Raw genomic sequence first — 19876 nt, forward strand, 5'->3', positions numbered from 1 at the left:
CACTAGAGGGTGCCTTATTATGTAGCATTTCTAATGCTTTGACCATGTCCAGTAGCAGATCAGCACATACTGATACACAAAATATTGACACTTAAAAAGAAAAAAAAACAAAAACAAAAACCAACCATATAGGACTTGTTAAGACTTGAAACTGAGGATTGTACTTCAAAAAGCAGCATTTCCCATAATGTCCCCCAACTCTCCCTGCTCCTGCCATCCCTGGGCAGCATTTCTGTCCTCCCCAGGTGGACTTAACTTTGGAGCCAAGTTAGGTTTTAAAAAAGGTGATCGGGCACCTGGGTTAAAGCCAGTGGGTTAAAGCCTCTGCCTTCCGCTCAGGTCATGATCCCGGGGTCCTGGGATCGAGCCCCGCATCGGGCTCTCTGCTCAGCGGGGAGCCTGCCTTTCTGCCTACCTGTGATCTCTGTCAAATAAATAAATAAAATCTTAAAAAAAAAAAAGTGATCAAACTGGGAAAACCACTTTTTTGGTGGGGGGCAGTAAAGCTCTAGAAAATAACAAGACTCATTTTGTGTGTATGTGGCTCAGAAGCTCTTGGGGCGATTTCCAATGAGCTTTACAGAAATATTTTGAGCAGGGGATATTTTGGAATAAATTTCTAATGATTTTCCAAAGTAACTGCTCTGAAGTACAAATCTCATCTGTAAAGAAAAAATCCAGTATTTGTTTAAAAGTGAGCCTTCAGCCTTGGTAAGAGCAGGGAGTACAAAACCACACCCCTCCTTACTTATTTGCTGGTAAGCCCAGGGGTTGGTACAAGATGGGCAATTCAGTCCTCAGATTAGTAGGAACAGTGTTGCATGAACGGAAATGAGTGGGTCTTTGAAGAGTCCCTGGGTCTAATACATTTTTGCTCATCTCTAAGAGAGAGGAGTAGAAATAAGACTACAAAAATAGAACCATAATAGAGACAGGGACGAAAGGTGGTAAAGATAGAACAGAACTAGATAGAACAGTTTCCCATCCTTTATAAATTTGGAGAAAGTTACCTTCTGCCTACATGTGAGAACCTGTTTTTGTTTTTGGTTTTCTTCTTCTTTAACCCAGAAGTAGGCAAATTGGGCACTATCTTCTTTAAAAATTCCATGGTGTCAGTTTCATGGTATCCCTTCCACAAGGAACCCCCCCCCCCAGGTTGGTCACACTTTCAACCATTTGAAAGGTAACAAGAAGCTCTCATCTCCAACCTGCCAGTTGGCCTTAGGAGAAAAAAATCCCTCAACAAATTTACCTTGACAGAATATGTGGTAGGGGAGGGGGCAGTGTGGATTGTGTTAACCTGTCCTACAGAACTGAAACAGAAAAACTGAGACAATTTTCAGAGCCGAGCAACAGCTTCGCTGAAATTGCTGGTCTCAGCAGCACACTCTCTGGAAAATCAAGAAGTGGTCCGATCTGAATACGCTATCGGTCCCTTGATCTCAAGAGATTATAAAGGGGAACTTTGTTAAGGTTCAGGAGGCGTGTCCTAACCGCCTGGCCACCTGGAGGACAGTCCTGGAACCACGGAACCCGCCCCTCCCCCATCCCAGGGTACCTCTCCCTGCGGCTGGCAGTTATGACAGTTGGGAAGTAGAAGGTGCAGAAGACAGAGAGCAGCTCCACACAAAGAAGAACTTTCTGATAACTGTCCCGACCCAAAATGAACTGGGCTGCCTTCGGAGAGCCTGAGTTCTTCATCCCAGGAGGCATTCAGATAGAGGCGAGATGCCCACTAAGCAGAAATATCACAGAATGGTATCAGGATAAGGGGGGGCAGGGAGAGGGGAGGTTATGTGTGCTCATCTCCCTTCCCTGTGAAGCCTCTCCCCTAACTCAGAATGCTTTCTTGCCGGTATTATTTGAGGACTAGCCCAACCATACCTCCGCTAGCAGCAATGAGTAATTTATGTGCTGTACAGCATTTCTGAAGCAAGGTCCATGAATTTCTTCCACTAGCATTGCTGTGTAGCTATAGAAACCTACTCTAGTCCTACTGAATCAGAATCTTTGGGGAGTGGAGCCCAGGAGTCTGTATTTTAGTGTTTTGTAGGTGATTCTTATTAGTAGCTAAAGTTGGAGAATCCCTGGCTTAGTAGTTAAAGCACTTCAGAGGTTCAAATCCTTCCTCTACTCACTGGGGGATCTTGGGTGGGTTACTTCAATTCCCCGGCCTGAGTTGCCTGGTCTGTAAAATGGGGCTAATAGTTAATTCCAGATTTACGGGGGTTTTGCGAGATTAAATAAGGTAATGTGTATAGAGTGCTTAGCACCACGTTAGCTGCTGGGATGAGCATCATGTAATAGTAAATCGTGACAGCATCTCCAGCGACTGGGGATCATAGAGCTGGGAATATAATCTAGGTGCTCTACCGAGCGGGCTGGTCAGTCAAACTGACGTGCGTCAGAATGACCCGAGGTGCTTGCCCCAGTGCTGATCCTTGCGTCCCACTCCCCTGTTCTGAATCAGTAGGTCTGGGAAGGGCCTAGGCATCTGTATTTTTATTATGCTCCGTAGGTGACTCGGAATTTGTAGTCGCCTCCCATGGTGTTCTCTGCTAGGGCAGCATAGTGCCTTTGTGGTCAGACAGACGGGTGTTCAAGAACCTCTTCTAGAAAGCTGGATGACCTAGGGCACATCTCATAAGCCTCCTTCCCTCCTTTTGCTCTTCTGTAGAAAGACTGTGCTAATAATCCCCACTTCTTAGTAGTAGTTTCCAAATTCCAAATGTAGGTAAAGCAGTTGGCAAAGTGCTTAGCATGGGGCAAGCACTCAGGAGTTTCTGTAGCTAAAATCCAAACAAAATGTAGCTTCTGTCCCTTCTTCCATCTTCATGGAAAATGTTGCTATTACTAAGCCCACTTGAGTTAATGAAAAGTTTCGGCCTTTTACATATCCAGTGCCAAGGGAGCCGCTGACTGTATCTTTTAAAAATCCAGTTAAGACTATCTTTATTGACTAAGGAAGATCTGGGCCAGTGAATTGGTGGCAGTGGTACAGTTAGGGGTTGCAAACACACCCTTCTTCTTGGGTCTTCACCGAAAAGGACCCCCGAGTTCTGTTCCTCTGAGATCACACTGGCACAATACAAGAGACTAAATACCAATGGAAATTTTTTGCATCCTCCCCTTTCTGCTTTGCAAAGTATTTGACTTAACATTTTCTGTAGGAGGCAATTTGGGTTATTTTTACCTGCCTGATTGATGGCTGGCAACTTGGAACTTTGGTTTAATTCTAGATTTCTGAGATGTCAAGTCTCCCAGGAGAGTTAACTCTTCTAGCCCAGGGAGGGTGGGCCCAGCCATCCTTGGCCTTGGGGACCCCCTTTCTGGAAGCTGCACTTGATAAAGTACATGTGGGTCTCTCTCTCTCTCTCTCCCTCCCCCTCCCTCTCTGGCCCAGGTATCATTACTACGGCATTGCGGTGAAGGAAAGCTCCCAGTATTATGATGTGATGTATTCCAAGAAAGGAGCCGCCTGGGTGAGCGAGACGGGCAAGAAAGAAGTGAGCAAACAGACGGTGGCATATTCACCCCGGTCCAAACTTGGAACGCTGCTGCCAGAGTTTCCAAATGTCAAAGATCTAAATCTGCCAGCCAGTCTGCCTGAGGAGAAGGTGACCATATCTGAGGTGTTGCTGGGAGTGGGTGGCTTCCCTTTCTCTCTCTCACACACAACACACACAACCTCTCTCCCTCTCAGTGCAAAATGGTGAGTTTAAAAATATAAAGATAGAGGGGTGCGTGGGTGGCTCAGACTCTTGATTTTGGCTCAGGTCTTGATCTCAGGGTCATGGGATCGAGCCCCACATCGGGTTCTGCAGTGGGCGTGGAGTCTGCTTAGGATTCTCTCTCTCCCCTTCTCCCTCTGCACTATCGCTGCCCCCCCCCCCGACTCACATGCTTACACTCTCCCTCTAAAAAAAATTTAAAACATATAGAGATAGAAATCGGCATAAAATATGGACCTTAGTTAATGATAATGTACCCGAATTTATTCATTAGTTGTAAGAAATGCACCACCCTAATGTAAGAGGTTAGCAATAGGACTAATGGGTGTGAGGCATATGGGAGCTCCCCATACTATTTTCAGAACTTGCCTGTAATTCAGTACTCTCCTAAAATAAAAAGTTTATCTACCTATCTAACCTCCCTACCTCCCCATCTATGATGCCACACTGTCTCATGTCACGAAGGAAGAACCCTTTTGGCTCTAGATTGTAGATTGGTTTTTTAATAGGATTGAGTTGGTGTCCCCGTGTGCTGCAGAGGATGTGGTGAAATCATAGTCCCATAGACAAAGAAGAACTTTATAGGGTACCGTGAGTCAGATAGTTGGGGTCATAGGGCATTTGGAGAAAATGCCTGGACATACCTCTCTCACCTGCGTATCTTGACACAGCCCAGTGCACTAGCAAATGCTGAGCGTCTGCTGTCTACGGATCCCCCTGGGAGCTGGGACACACTGTAACTGAGGCATGAGTCCTGCTCCCAGGAGTCTCATGGCCGAGGTGGGGAGATGGATGTCCGTGCACAAGCAGGCTAAGTTTACATAAAATGAATGCATGTCTGCATTCTGGAGCAAAATGAGGATCTGTAAATGCTTTAAATCTAAGAACTAGTAACTTTTTTCCGCTCAAAGTTGCTTTTTTTTTTTTTTTAAATCAATAAACTTCCTATATTGTAGCTTTAAAATTCTTGGATAAATAGATCTGGAGCTGTTCTTCTACTGAGCAGATTCCAGGAAATTTCTGAATGTCTTTTTGTGATTTTTGGCAAACGTCCTTCTTTTAAGTACTCATTGGGTTTTAATTCTTCAGAATCTCAGCTGATGAGGAGAATCTGATTAATAACGTCCTACTGAACTCTGTGGTGGGCCAGGTGCTGTGCAAAGTGCTAGATACACGAGTATGAATAATATGCCATTTAAATATTCCCAGGGCCCATGGTCTCAGGTGTGGGGAACGGAAGAGAGAGAAAAACCCACGCTTTCCACTGGATCCCAGGGCAGGTGCTCTGCTGGAGAGACATGTCCAGAAGCACAGAGGAGGGACCCCAGGGCCAGAGAGCACCACAAAGGAAAATCAGACTTACTTGGGTCTTACAGGATGAGTAGGTGTTAAGTGGATTTCATCCCCTCAACAGGGAATAAGTGACTTGAAAATTGAAATTCCAAGGGGAGACAGTGGTAATGTCTATTAATTATGCTTTTATTGTTGACCCCCCATCTCCCCACAGGTCTCTACCTTTATTATGATGTACAGAACACACTGTCAGAGAATACTGGACACTGTAATACGAGCCAACTTCGATGAGGTAGGTCAGTCAAGGTTGAGCCACAGAATACTCTGTATTGAAATATCATAGTAGCAGGAGCTCCTGTTTTGGGAGCCCCTACCGGGTGCCAGGCCTTTGGAAACCCCTGTGGTGCGTCAGCTCCCATCATCTTGCCGGTGACTCCGGGAAGCAGGTGCTGTCCTTACCCCCATTTCACACATCTTCTGTGTGGACAGCAGGTGGCATGGCCCTCTCCTTGATCTGACACGTGCACTGTCACCTGCCCCACTGGCTTACGAGGAAGACGGTTTCGCAGGGTTACTGTTATCCCCGGTATTATAGGTTCAGAGACACAGGAGGAAAGCTTTCCTATATTTTGGATTTAATTTTTTCCTGAGGCCCCATTTTCTTTTTATTTTAAAATAGTACAGTTAAGGGATGGAGAGTAGAAACAGGAGAGGATGAAGGACAAGTTACATAACCAGAGAGACCGTAAAATAAACCTTCTTGCCTAAAATGCCATCCAAGAAAGCCTTCCAGAGGGACAGCAAGAAGCCACACGTTTCACCGCATAAACCTGAGGCCTTTCTGATTCCAGAAAATGCCTTGAGGCAAAAAAAAAAAAAAAAAATCCAACCCCCTCTCCCCCCCACACACACACACCCTCTGGCGTAGGTGGTGGACATTGAGTTAGAGGACGATGCAGGCTCCAGTGGGGCTATAAAAACCAGGAGCTATTGGTGGATGAGATCCCGGAGACTCCCTGGTGTGGGTTTCAGGGCGGGGGAGGGTGCTGGGGTGCACCCTGTGGGAGAGGGGAGGGTACAAAATGGCGTGGAGCACAAAGTGCTCTCTCCCGCACATTCGTGTGCCTTTCTGCTCCCGCGGCTCACCGCAGTGAGCATTCACTGAGCGCTGCGCTTACTTGCGAAAGGTCACGGACTGTTCCCTCAGTAACCGGGGCGTGGGTGGTCGCCTGCGAGCTGGCACTTGGCTCACGGGTCCAAAGAGATAGCAGGGTGCTGGTAGAGAAGGACTCCTGCTCTTGGCTTTCATTCATGAGATTGTTGAAATCTCCCAATTCGTTGAGCAGCCATTTAAGCGGCTTCTTTTAAAAAAAGAAAGAAAAATCACTGCTTTCTCTCTTATTGTGGTTTGGCTATTTATGTCTTACACCCCAAAGATCACTGAGATGAGAGCAAATAAAGGTTCATGCTCAGTTCAGACCACACTGGCTTCTGTAGCTAATAACCCCAAGTCTTAATACATTAGAAGTTTATTTCCCACTGGTGTCACGACCCAGCGTGGACGCTCACAGGGGGCAGGCTGGTTCCTGGGGGTAGTTGAGGGACCCAGGCCCCTTCCACTATGTGGCCACATGCTGCCTTAGAGCCTTGGCGTCCTCATTGTTCAGCCTACAGATGGGGAGAAGGATTACAGGGAAGACATACCCGTTTCTTAACCTTGTCAGCCCGGAAATAAAAGGCATCATTTTTGCGCATGTTCCATTGGCAGAAGCTGGTCTCATGGCCCCACCGTGATGCCCTCACTGGGCAGCCCTTCTCTCCCACAGAAGAGGAGCTCGGGGAGCTCTAGTGGCCAGCTGTCCCTCTCCACTACAAGTACCAGCCACAGAACTAGAGACCGTCTCCCCTTACATTCATATGGACTTTATTCATCTCAAAACTCACACTCATCCTCTCACTACACTTAATTCCAAGCATTAATTCCAACACTTACTGGGCACTTAACGGGGCCGTGCTCCTGCGGTAGGTCTCAGGAATGGGGCAAGAAGTAAGACCCAGCCCAGAGGGGGGAAAACAGGCATGCACATCAGGAGTAGGATGCGGAGTATACAGTGAAGGCTGCGGAAACCTTGAGGGGGCTGAGTGCTCTTGTGGGGAAAGTGCCAGACTCGGAGCCCAGGCTCTGCCGTGAAGGCTGTTATTGTTTATCCTAGAAATAAAGGTAAAAATATCATCCCTGCTTTTTTAATGCAGAGCGTTCCTGGAAGGTGAAGATGAGACAATGCCTAGCACAAACCCTTTGTAAACTATAAAAGGTCATATGAATGCTTGTCGGGTGTGTCAACCAGAGAGTTATAAGACTGGCTCAAGGACACACATTCGGTTCGGGCCGAAGTCATGGCTGACTCTTTCGTCACCTGACACCTCCAGTCCAATATTCTTTCCATGCCCTTGGCAGGGATATTTGGTGGCTGTTTTTAAAATGGGTAATCAAAGTGTGGTTCATTCACCCAGCCACAAAAGAGTGAAGGGGGTTATTTTCCTTTTGATGGGCATGGCTTTCTCCCACAGCTGAGGAAAGTCATGGGTAAGTGGATGGTAGGTGCATGTGGTACACCTTGACCTTGCAGTTTGCTTCAGGTCTTCAAGATCTTTAAGGGTTGAGATTATAACTAATGCTGGTATCACATTCTTAAATTATCTTGTTGGCTAACTCACTGTTTGTCTCCTACCTTGAGGACAGGGACCTTGTCTGTCTTGTTTGCTCCTGTATCCACGTTACCCATATTCTTAGGCTCTCAGTAAATATTTGTTGGGGAGATGAGAGCATGGATGGATGGGTGGAGGGATGTAAAAGTGCCACGGCCTTGTAGCCCAATTAGGCAAGTACAGAGAGCCCCAGTCTGCACAGAGGGGACTCCCTGCAAAGCCTTCTCCAAACTATGTTGCATAAAGAGCTGTCAAGTCCAGAAGTCTTGTGTTTGAGTCCCAATTCACCACTTACCAGCCTGTGACCTTGAGCAAGGTACTTAATCCCTCTGAGCCTCTATTTCTTTGGCCCTAAAATGGAGATGATCATTTTATCTGCATAAGAATTCATGGAAGTGTCTGATTTTGAAATCAGAGCATAAGAAATGATAGATATTTTGGTGGCTAATGTTTTGTTGAGATCCTTTCAATGCCGTAGCAACTAAGCACCCCTGACTCGAAGTTATCAGATGTGTTTCCAGAAGGTGCTAGTATATTCAGGATGAAGTAAAGAACAGATATGGAAAAGAAATAGAAAACCCACATAGGTATTCTTAAGGAAATCTTCTCCTGATGCTTCACTGAGCCAAGAAGGGAAGGGCTGGGAGTTCAGGGGACAGGAGTAGATAATCCAAAAAACTTGTGCTTTTCCATCCTTTGCCTCTGACGATGTCGCCTCTTAAAAGGAATAAGGAAACCTCCTACCTTCGGACTGATAACCTCTTTCTGTTTGTTAGATCCCTACACACTACCAGGCATTTTGCCTCCATGATCTTACTGGGTCCTGTACTGGGTAGATGCGATCTCTATTTTACAAAAGCCAACAGGTCTCCTATTGAGGTATTTCTGCGTGAGCTCCAGACTCCGTTGACTTGACGTCCAACTTAATGTGGCCAAATCAGAGCTCTGACTTTCCACCTGAACTTGTTTTTCCCTTCTCAGAACCCACCCAATGATTCAAGCCACGAATCTTAATGCTTCTCCTCCCCTTACCCTTCATACCCAGCATCCTGGGAGGTCCCACCTGCTCCCCCTCCTGTGTAACACTGTGCCTGTCCACTTCACACCCAACTTCCAAGTCTAGGCTCTTGAGCTTTCCACTGTTCTCCCTTCTTCTTTTCCTCCTCACTCTGAAGAAAGAGTACCTTAGGATGTTAAATGGACTAAAACGTGGAGGGTAAAAAGGGAGGTTAAAACTGTCCCAACAACCCCCCTCTCCAAAGGCTGCTCAGGAGACTGAGGACTGATCAGGGCTCCCTGTGCAAGCTGAGCAGGATTAAAACAGACAGATGCCTGCTAAAGACTGATTTCCCACAGATTTGTTTTAACTACACAGCCACTAATCTTTTCTAGAATTTTGGCTAGAAATTGACTGCTCACATATTTTAAAAAAAAAAAAAAAAAGGCAGTAGGGCTGTATGCAAGGAGAGCTAAGAAAGACAGATGAATTCAGAATCTACCAAATCATAGGAATCAACTGGGCACAGGTTTCTTTTTTTTTTTTTTAAGATTTTATTTATTTATTGGACAGACAGAGATCACAGGCAGAGAGGCAGGCAGAGAGAGGAGGAAGCAGGCTCCCTGCTGAGCAGAGAGCCCGATGTGGGGCTGGATCCCAGGACCCTGGGATCATGACCTGAGCTGAAGGCAGAGGCTTAACCCACTGAGCCGCCCAGGCGCCCCTGGGCAGAGGTTTCTAGGCAGTTTTAGAAGGGCAGGCAGGGAGGTGTAGGACCCGGGGGGACCCCGATGCCCAGGGACAAGCTGGCCTCAGGGAACAGTGGAGGGTCCTCTAGAAAGAAAGCACCTTAGCCAAGAGCCCTGGCCATCTCTAGGCTCAAGCCAAACAGCAGTTAGCCACCGGCCATCCCCGTGCCAGAGCAAGAGCCTTGACAAGTGAGCAGAGCTGCAGTGGGCATCCTGGCTGGGTGACACTCAGAAGCTTAGGCAAGGTATCACAAAGCTTAGGGGAGCCTGTGGATTTCTTGGGGCCAGTAGTGGCTGTGTCTGCGTGATGTAATCACCACTGCCACTAACCTTTAGTAAGCATCTACCATGTGCCAAGCATTAACATAGGTACTTACAGGAATCTTTACCAAAACCTATGCTGTAAGTGCTACCTTTACTGCCATTTCACAGGTGAGGAAGCTTACCTGTCTCTAAGCTGAGAGACAGTACACCCCTGGTTGGTAGTGGGTCCTGGGCTGGAACTCTGGAAGATAGTCTTCACTCATCTGCATTTTCTGTTTTAAGTTCTAGTCTGCCTGAATACTCTGCTGTTATGGAATAAGGGGGACTGACTTAAGTGTCAAGTTTACAAACCTAAACTTCATTCACCACATTGATCATGGTTTTGCTCAATACCATGGGCCCCCTACAAAGTCCGCGGGGCGGGGGGAGTGTACTTTCTCCCCATGCCTTATCCCATTAGCCTCCCACCCAGGCCAGGCCATGGGTGTCAGGGAAGTCTGTCCACAGGAGGCTGAACTCAGGTCACCAGGCTGGAGTCAGAGGTAGCCTGGTCAGAGGAAGGCGAGACCCTACCCCTGAGAGGGGCCTGAAGGACACTGCAAGTCGTGAGGACAGGGGTCATGAGGACAGGGGTAGAAAGCTGGGGAGCAGGCAGCAGTCCAAGAAGAGCTGTGGGTGTCAGGAATGGGGTAGAAGAGCTTTTACCATAAGAAGAACAAACTAGCCACGAGACTGATCTGTGGAATGATCTGTGGACAGACTCCATCTCATCCATTCCCTGACATGCTGTCTGGATTTGGACAAATAAGTTAATGTCTCTGCAAAGTGGGAGCAAGGATTCTCAGCTGTAGTAATACAAGTATTCAGTGAGAGAACCCATGCAAAGTGCCTGGTCTGTCGTAGTGACTTGATAAATAAAACAGATGCCCACAGTAATCCCATCTCCAAAGTATGAGACGGGGTAGGGAGGGGGAGGGTACCAAATTATCTTTTGCATTGGATCAGGGTTGATTTAGGGAACCAGGAATGTGGGTAATGCTACATGTGGGGGTTTGAAAGAACCCATCTGTGGGGAAAAGGAGGACACTCTAGTCCAGGAACCAAGTGGAGCCTCTGAGAATTCACAAAAATTCAGTCATTTGTTCCCTGTCTTCAAGATGAGACACTCCTCAGTGTTAGCTAAACTCTAGGTATTTTTTTTTAAATTCTAGGTATTTTAATGTTATTATGTACATTAGTTAACCATCTCTGCTGTTTCCCTTCACTTCCCTTACCTTGTCCTGTACTCCGGGCCCCCACCCCGCTGTCTCCTTGACCTCCAGCTCACACGGGAGAAGATGGAGGTGTACAGGCCACTGAAGAGTTGTCTGCCTTAGACATGTGCTCTGCTACTTCCTCAGCAATGGCACAGCTAGAGCTCCTGCCATGATGTTGATAACGCTCTCTCCAGTGCCGCTTGTATTTCTGTTCTGTGCTAGTGGCTGGGGTGGGAGTGCCCACATGGTTCACTGCCCACATACTACCATCTAGCATCCCATAGCGGCCATAGCCAGCCAGGGCTCTTTGGAGAGATGGAGGAATTTGGATAGGAAGAGGTCTTTGCACTTTCTTCTGGTTTGGGTACACACATTTCAAGATATATTCCAGATACATTCCTTTTACCAGCACCTCACACATCATTCCCTTTTTTTTTTCAGAACACCCAAGGGCCCCAATAGGCCCAAAGAATAGTGAGCACTGGTGCTCTGTTTGTTAAGAGCACCTTCCCTTCCTTAATCTTTCCCTGGACCTCGGTGAGCATGAAGGAGGGGATGGGTTACCGTGCTACTCCTCTCTGGCAGGACAGACTTGACCCCAGGCTGGGAGGTCAGGTGGTTCTGCAGCCGGAAGCATGCATAGATGGGCAGGGGGAGGATGGGGCTGGGGATGGGGTCACCCCTGCACAGCAGGGGGAGCAGATGACCCCACTGCAGGCTGGTGGAACCCGTGGCTTTGGTGGAAGGGCCTCGTAACCTCATGGTTCTCCTTTCTGTGGGTTGATACAGGTTCAAAGTTTCCTTCTGCACTTTTGGCAAGGAATGCCCCCCCACATGCTGCCTGTGCTGGGCTCCTCCACGGTGGTGAACATCGTCGGCGTGTGTGACTCCATCCTCTACAAAGCTATCTCGGGGGTGCTGATGCCCACCGTGCTGCAGGCGTTACCTGACAGGTGGGCACGCTTCTTCTTGTGACTCATCCTTAGCTCGTGCTGTTCCTGCCTCTCTCTCACTGAACGTAATCATGCACTGTCTGGTGCTCTCCCTTGTAAAGACCACAGACATTGGGCTTTTAAAAATTCAATTTGATTTACAGTTTTTAATATAAATAAAAATGTGAACATTTTGAACCATTCGTGTGGTTCAAAATTCAAAAAATGTATAATGCGGAAATGGTGAAAAGTCTTTCCCTACCAACTCCTGTTCCCTAGGTACCCCACACTTCTCCATAAAGCATCAAATTGAGTCATTTTCTTGGTGCGGAGTGAGGTTCAGGGGGGTCCATCCAGATCTACTGGGTACATAACCGATGCATATATCATACTCTTTTTTTCTTTCCCACTGAAACAGTGATATACTCTCTTATACTATTCTGCACTTTGCTTTAAAAAAAAAATCATGGAGCTTATGCTGGGGCTTCCTTGCACCTCCAGATCACTCCCCACCATGCCCCACACTGCTCCCTTCCCCAGGGGCTGGACCAAATAGAGTACCTCACAAGGCTCCCTCTCCCTATCTTCAAGGGAAGATAGTATCTAGGAGGGAGGGAGAAGAGGGAGGTCAGGAGACGGACTCGTCTCTCTCCTGGGAGGTCACCTCAGGCTGGCCGTGGCCATCCACACACCCCCACCACCATACCACCAGATTCAAATTCTCCTGGAGTACCTGTGCTTAGGTTGGAAGCTTGTCCTTTGGACATGGGATGGGTGAGAGCCTGCTGCCCTTAACCCCCACACCACAGCAGAGTCTCCATCATGGGCTCCTTCGTGCCTATGGACACCTTCATGACTTGTCCCTTGTAAATAAACTCTCCTATTTTGAGAGGCCTCTATTTCCTATTAGGACTGTTAGAAAATATTTCACATCAGTCTGTGAAGAGATCTTTTTTTGTGCCTGCATACTGTTCCCACTGGACAGGATGCAATCAGTTGTCTTCATGTTTCCAGCCTTGTTTTACTACAAATAATGCTGTGGTGGATGCTGTACGTTCTTTTTCAGGGGGCAGGGTGCGTTAGCTTTCCCAGGGCTACAGCAACTTAAGTAGCACAAACCGGGTGGCTTAAAACAACAGACATGACTTCCCTCACGGTTTTGGAGGCCAGGATTTTGGAATCAAGGTGTTGGCAGTGTTGGTTCCTTCCAGAGACGTACTCTGTGCCTGTCTCCCAGCCTCTCGTGGTGGCTAGAGTCCTTGGTGTTCCTTGGCTTGTAGATGCTTCCCTCCAGTCTCTGCTTCTGTCTTCACATTCACTCCCGCTCCATGTGTCTCTCTCTTTCGCATAAAGACACTTGTCATTGGATTTAAGGCCTACCCAGCTAATCCGAGATCTCATCTCAAGACCTTTAATTTAATCACACTGCAAATAAGGTCACCTTCACACATTCCAGGTGGACATACTGGGGAGCGGGGAGGGGGTACCACTTATCCCACTAGAAGACATGTGTGTGCAGAATAAGTTCCTATAGGGCTGAATTTCTGGTTGGAAGGATGTATGATTTAAACTTTTCTCAGTGAAGTTTTGATGGGCATTTCTTTTATTATGAGTGAAGTTGAGTGTCTGTTCATATCTTTAAGAGTAATTTCTGTTTTCTTTCTGTGACCACTCAGTTCTCTTCTGATCATTTTTCTATTTGGTGGTTGATGGTTTTCTCATTGATTTATAGGAGATTTTATTTTTTTAAAGATATTATTTATTTGTTTGAGAGAGAGAGAGAAAGCAAGAGAGATCATGAGCAGGGGGGAAAGGGAGAAACAGGCTCCCCACCAAGCAGGGAGCCCCGATGTGGGGCTCCATCTCAGGACCCTGGGACCATGACTTGAGCCAAAGGCAGACGCTTAACTGACTGAGCCACCCAGGCATCCCCAGGAGCTGTTTATTTATTAGGTATAATAACCATTTATCTTGTTGAATTGCAAATAGTTTCTCATTTTGTTGTCGTTGTTTTGTCTTTGCCGCCCAGAAGTAGATTTATGTAGTTGAATTTATCAGTCCTTGCTTTATGGCTTTTGGATTTGGTATCATAGCTTTAAAAGTCCTCCCCATTCCAATGATTAAGTAATTTTCCCATGGTTTATCACACTAACTTTATGGTTTCATTCTGTACTTTTGAATTTTTGTTCAATCTGGAATGCATCCTGGGGTAAGATGAGAAGTATGGCTTTGTTTTCTCCTTAGCAGCTCTCCTGTTCTCCCAGCACCGTATGCCAATTATTCCATCTTTTCTTGGAGTGGAGATGCCCTTTTTTTTATATAGTAAATTTTATATGTATTTGGGGTTGTTTCTGGACTTCCTATCCTATGCCATTGATACTTCTCGGCATTCATGTTCCACGGTCACTCTGCTTTAAGTTTTGTGCTTTTATTTATTTATTTATTTACTTATTTGCCAGAGAGAGAGAGAGAGAGAAAGCACACAAGCAGGCAGAGAGGCAGGCAGGCAGAGGCAACGAGAGAAGCAGGCACCCCGCCGAGCAAGGAACCCAATGTAGGACTTGATCCCAGGACCCTGGGGTCATGACCTGAGCCGAACCCACTGAGCCACCCAGGCGTCCCAAGTTTTGTGCTTTTAAACATATTTAATATGTAGTAGGACAAGCTCCTCATACTTACTTTCCTTTTTTAATAATTTTCCAATTACTATCACTTATATTTCCATATGAACTACCTTGTCATCAGTTTGCCTATTTCGATAGATCATAGATCACACTTACACATGTATTCTTATTGGGATTACATTACATTTAGAGACCAATTTAGGGAAAATTATGTATTTATGATACTGAGAATTCCTAACAACATGGTTTGCCTTGACATTTATTCTGATCTTCATTTTGTGACTGTAGGAATACTGTAAATGTTTTTCTTTCTTTTTTTTTCTTTAAAGATTTTATTTTTTTGACAGACAGAGATCACAAGTAGGCAGAGAGAGAGATGGGGAAGCAGGCTCCCTACTGAGCAGAGAGCCTGATGTGGGGCTGGATCCCAGGACCCTGGGATCATGACCTGAGCCGAAGGTAGAGGCTTTAACCCACTGAGCCACCCAGGCGCCCCTGTACATGTTTTTCATATAAATCTTACACATTTAAAAAATTTATTCTTAGATATTTATCTATTTGTTGCTATTGTGAGTGCAGTTTTCTCCTCTACAGCTCTTGATAGTTGGTGGTTTATGTCTATGAAAGCTATTGATGTCTGTGTGTTATATTTGGAGCTGGCTATGCCAAGCTTATCTTGTTGTTGTATTTCTTTTTTCAGGTTCTTACATTTTCCATGTTTAGAATCCTGTTATCTATAAATACAAATAGTTTTACTGTTGTTTTTCTAATTTTATACCTCTCATTTATTTCTCTTACCTAATTACATTGGCTTATGCTTCAAGAACATGTTGAAGTTCTTGACTTGAATGAAAATGCAATGTTAATGCATTAAACATTGTGCTGGCTTTTGAATTAAGATTGATATACTTATCATGTTAAGGAAGGTCTGTATTTTCTTAATTAAATGTTTTGTGAAGGATGTTGTTGAATATTATTCAGTGGTTTTCATCATCTGTGGAAATTATTATATTATCTGTCTCCTAATACTGAAACATTCTTGCATTCTTAGAATAAACCCCACTCACTCATAGTATATTTTCTTTAATGTGCTACAGGATTTTATTTGTTAATGTTTTATTTAGAGGTTCTGCATCAAAGCCATAAAGTGAGATTGGTCTGCAATTTTCTTTTTGTGTTTAATTGTCATTAGTTGTTGGTATCAATGTTATTCTTGCTTCATAAAAGAAATCTGGAAGCTTTTCCCCACCCCCATTTTTCCCTGTGCTCTGACACACTTTAAATAGCATTAAAATTATTTGCTCTTGAAGTCTATGTAGAATTAATTCCCCTTTGAAGGCATCTGGGTGTGGTGTTTTGTGGGAGTAAGTCTTTGAAATTGTTCTTATTTCTTTTTCCATAGTAATTGGTTAGTTTAGATTTTCTGCTTCTCTGAGGTAAGTTTTGGTAAATTACATAATATCCACTTCTAGATCTTTAAATGTATTTGCTGAGGGTTGAGCATAGTGGATTTGTAGTCTCATTGAGTTTCCTCTGTGTCTCAATATTTCTGCTTTCATACATTTCAGTTGGTGTACTTGGGCTTTCTGCTGCTTCTCTGTGATTAAGTTACCGGTTTCATTTTTTCAAGGCCCATGCTCTTGGATATATTTATTGGTGCCATTACTCTTTCTTTTTTCTAATACAGCAAATTATTTAACTCATCCCTTTGACTTTCCTAAGTTTACTCTGTTCTTCATTTATTCAACAAATACTTTATTGAGTGCCCACTACATTGTTTGTTGTCTCATTAGTGATCCAAACCAACTGACCAAAAAAATAGACGCTTGATTTACTTACTTTCTTTCATCCTCGTTTAACAACATAAATATTTCAGACTTGAGTTTTTCTTTGAGCACTATTTGAGCTACATCCCATTGGTTTTGATATGTAATATTTTAACATTGTTATTTCCTAGATATTTTACAACTTTGGTTTGGAGCTCCTCTTTGCCCTAAAAAATTTTTTAAGAGTCCTTAAAAACTTACAGTTGTTAGGAGCTATTTTTTTCTGGCTATGTTATTCACTTTGCTTTTATTGCCTTGTGATTAATGACTGTTTTCTGAACTGTTTTTTCTTTTGATATTTTATGTGTTTTCTAATACATGGTCAATATTGTGACACTTGGGAAAATGAAGCACTGTCTGTCTTCAAAGTACAGACCTCAACAGATCTGTATCTGGGTCAACATTATTGTTATTTATTCTGTTGTCTTAGTACTTGTCCACTTGGACTGTTATGGACCAAGACAGGTAAATAGGTTTCAGACTTATTACTAATATGTCTTAACTATTTCATCTTGAATCTCCCTTAATTTTTGTTTTTGAATGTTGATGCTATGTTGTATGATGTTTTGATATTTCTAGTTGCCTTATCTTCAGTGTAATACCTTCATTATGAATTGCAACATCTTCATTGTAAATTGTACTCCTAGCATTATTTTTTTGCTACACTTAACATTATAAAGTCTAATTCACAATTTTTGGGCCCAGAATTTAGGTTGTCTGATATTAAGATCAAGACCTCTATGTTCTTTTTGTTTTCATCTGTTTGAATACCTGAATACCCTGCCCATCTTTTTATTTGTGACCTTTATAACTTACTTATGCAGAACCATTTAGAATTTGTTTCATGGTTCAATTGACCTTTTCTCTTGCTAGGTAAGTCTAGCACAATTACATTTCTTGACACAACAGATACTTTTGTTCTTAGTTCTATCATTTCATTTTATATTATTATATATATGTTTATAGCTTTTTATTTTATTTTATTTTAAAAATTCAGGCTTACTGAAGTATACTTTATATATATCAACATTAGCCATTTTTAGTGTATACAGTTGACCCTTGAACAACACAGGTATTGGGGGTGCCAAACCCCTGTGCAGTTGAAGATTTGTGTATAACTTTCAACTCCCCCAAAACTTAACGACTGATAGCCGACTGTTGACCACAAGTCTTACCAATAACATAAACTGGCATGAAACAAAGACACAGATTTTGTATGTTACGTGTATTATATACTGCATTCTTACAATAGAGTAAGCCAGAGAAAAGAAAATGCTGTTAAGAAAATCATGAGGGGGGTTGCCTGGGTGGCTCAGTGGGTTAAAGCCTCTGCCTTCGGCTCAGGTCATGATCCCAGGGTCCTGGGATCGAGCCCCACATCGGGCTCTCTGCTCACCAGGGAGCCTGCTTCCTCCTCTCTGCCTGTCTCTCTGCCTACCTGTGATCTCTATCTGTCAAATAAAATCTTTTTAAAAAAATCAAGAAGAAGAAAAAATACATTTACAGTGCAGTATTTATTGAAAAACAATTCCCGTGTAAGTGTGCTCACACAGTTCACACCCATGTTGTTCAAGTATCGACTGTACAATCAAGATGTAGTTTCACCACTTTAAAAAATGTTCTCATGCCCCTCTTCCTCCCACTGCCAGCCCCTTATCGTTCAGGGTTTGCATGGCGTATCCTTTTCCACCCTGTTACCCTGTATCTTCATAAAAAGTAGATTTCATGTAGCTAATATAGTAAGCTCTTGATTTTTTATTCAATCTGACAATTTCTACTTCTAGTTGCTATGTCTAGACCTGTGCATTTAGTATTAATGATACAGTTCATTAAAAAATTCCCTCTAACTAGTTGTTTTCTTTTTTTTTTAAGATTTTATTTATTTGAGAACAAGCGAGTGAGTGAGCATGAGCAGGGGGAGGGGCAGCGGTAAAGGGAGAAGCAGACCCCACTGAGCCGGGAGCCCAACGTGGGCCTCGATCTTAGGACTCCAGGGTCATGACCTGAACCAAAGCAGATGCTTAACCGACTGAGCCATCTGGGTAGCCCTCTTCTCTTTTTTTTTTTTTTTTTTAAGATTTGTTTATTTATTTTAGAGAGAACACAAGTACATGGGGGGAAGGTGTACAGAGAGAGAATTTTCTTTTCTTTTTGTTTTTTTTTTTAAGATTTTATTCATTTATTTGACAGAGAGAGAGTACAAGGAGGAAAAGTAGCAGGCTACAGAGGAGAAACAGGCTTCCCGCTGAACTGGGAGCCCAATGTGGGGCTTGATCCCAGGACCCTGAGATCATGACCTGAGCCAAAGATAGACACTTAACCAACTGAGTCACCCAGGCAATTTAGAGGGAGGGAATTTTCCAGCAGACTCCCCACTGAGCACAGAGCCCCACATGGGGCCCGATCTCACAACCCATGAGATCATGATCCGAGCCAAAACCAAGAGCCGGACTTTCAAACAACTGAGCCACCCAGGAGTCCCCTACTATTTTCTATTACTTCCTTCTGTTTTTATCCATTTTTCCTCTCTTTGTGCCTAGTTTTAGATTAAATTTTTGTATCACTCTATTTTATCTCCATAATCAGACTGTTCTTTATACCTGTTACAAAAAAATTTTTAGTGGTTGCCTTACTTGCAACCTACCTTCAGATGATACCGTGTTGCTTCCCACGTTGTGTAGAGACCTCACAACAGTCTACCCCCAATTCATCCTCTCATTTTTTATGCTGCTGCTGTCACATATTTTGGATTCGTATATACTCTAAACTCACATGTGTTGTTACTGTTTTTGCTTTAGATAACTGTACTGTAGACTGGTTAAAGATATAGAAAACAATCTTTAAAATTTACCTTCAGTCTAGTGATTTTTGATCCTTGTTTCTTTACATAAAATCCCAGTTTCTGTGATATATTGTCATATCCCCTGCCTGAAGAATCTTCTAAAACTTCTCTCATATTGCCGGTCTGGTGCTAATGAATTATTGTGGCTTTTGTTGGTCCAAAAAAGTCTTTATATCTTTTTCATTTCTGAAAGATACTTTCAGTGGGTGTGGTGTTCTGGATTCACAAGTTTTCTGTTTTGTTTTGTTTTGTTTTCAGCACTTTACAGATTTTAATCCATTTTTTTCTGACTTGCATGTTTGCACATCTTTTCTACTCGGTATACAGTGTGCCTTACCCCCCGCCCACCCCCGGCTGCCTTCAAGATTTTCTCTATCTTTGGTTTTTAGCTGTTTGAATATGACATGTCTAGTTGTTTTGTTTTGTTTTGTTTTTAATCCTGCTTGAGATTTTCTCAACTGGATCTGTGCTTTGATGTGTTCCATTATATTTGGAAAACTCCTTGCCGTTATCCTCTGCTCTGTCTTCTCTCTCTCTCTCTTCCTTCTGTTATTTCAGTTACGTGCGTGTCAGACCTTTCCATACTGTTCCACTACTTGGAGGCTCTGTTTTGTTTTTTTTTTAAAGATTTTATTTATTTATTTGACAGACAC

General features: G+C 44.0%; 1 protein-coding gene across 6 annotated transcripts in view; it reads left to right on the forward strand.

The window, feature by feature from the left end:
- Positions 1–19876, forward strand: part of RFX4 (regulatory factor X4) — a 162272-nt gene that overhangs the window by 83267 nt on the left and 59129 nt on the right. For 5 of the 6 annotated variants that reach the window (XM_047740525.1, XM_047740527.1, XM_047740528.1 and 2 more), the window contains 3 exons: positions 3404–3617; positions 5239–5316; positions 11789–11952. In XM_047740525.1, coding sequence (XP_047596481.1) covers positions 3404–3617; positions 5239–5316; positions 11789–11952 — 456 coding nt within the window. Of the gene's footprint in view, positions 1–1608; positions 1759–3403; positions 3618–5238; positions 5317–11788; positions 11953–19876 lie in introns of those variants that run through there. The other variant, XM_047740526.1, reaches the window with a different exon arrangement.

Source organism: Lutra lutra, chromosome 8 (genome assembly GCF_902655055.1).
Source record: "Lutra lutra chromosome 8, mLutLut1.2, whole genome shotgun sequence".
Taxonomy (NCBI): domain Eukaryota; kingdom Metazoa; phylum Chordata; class Mammalia; order Carnivora; family Mustelidae; genus Lutra; species Lutra lutra.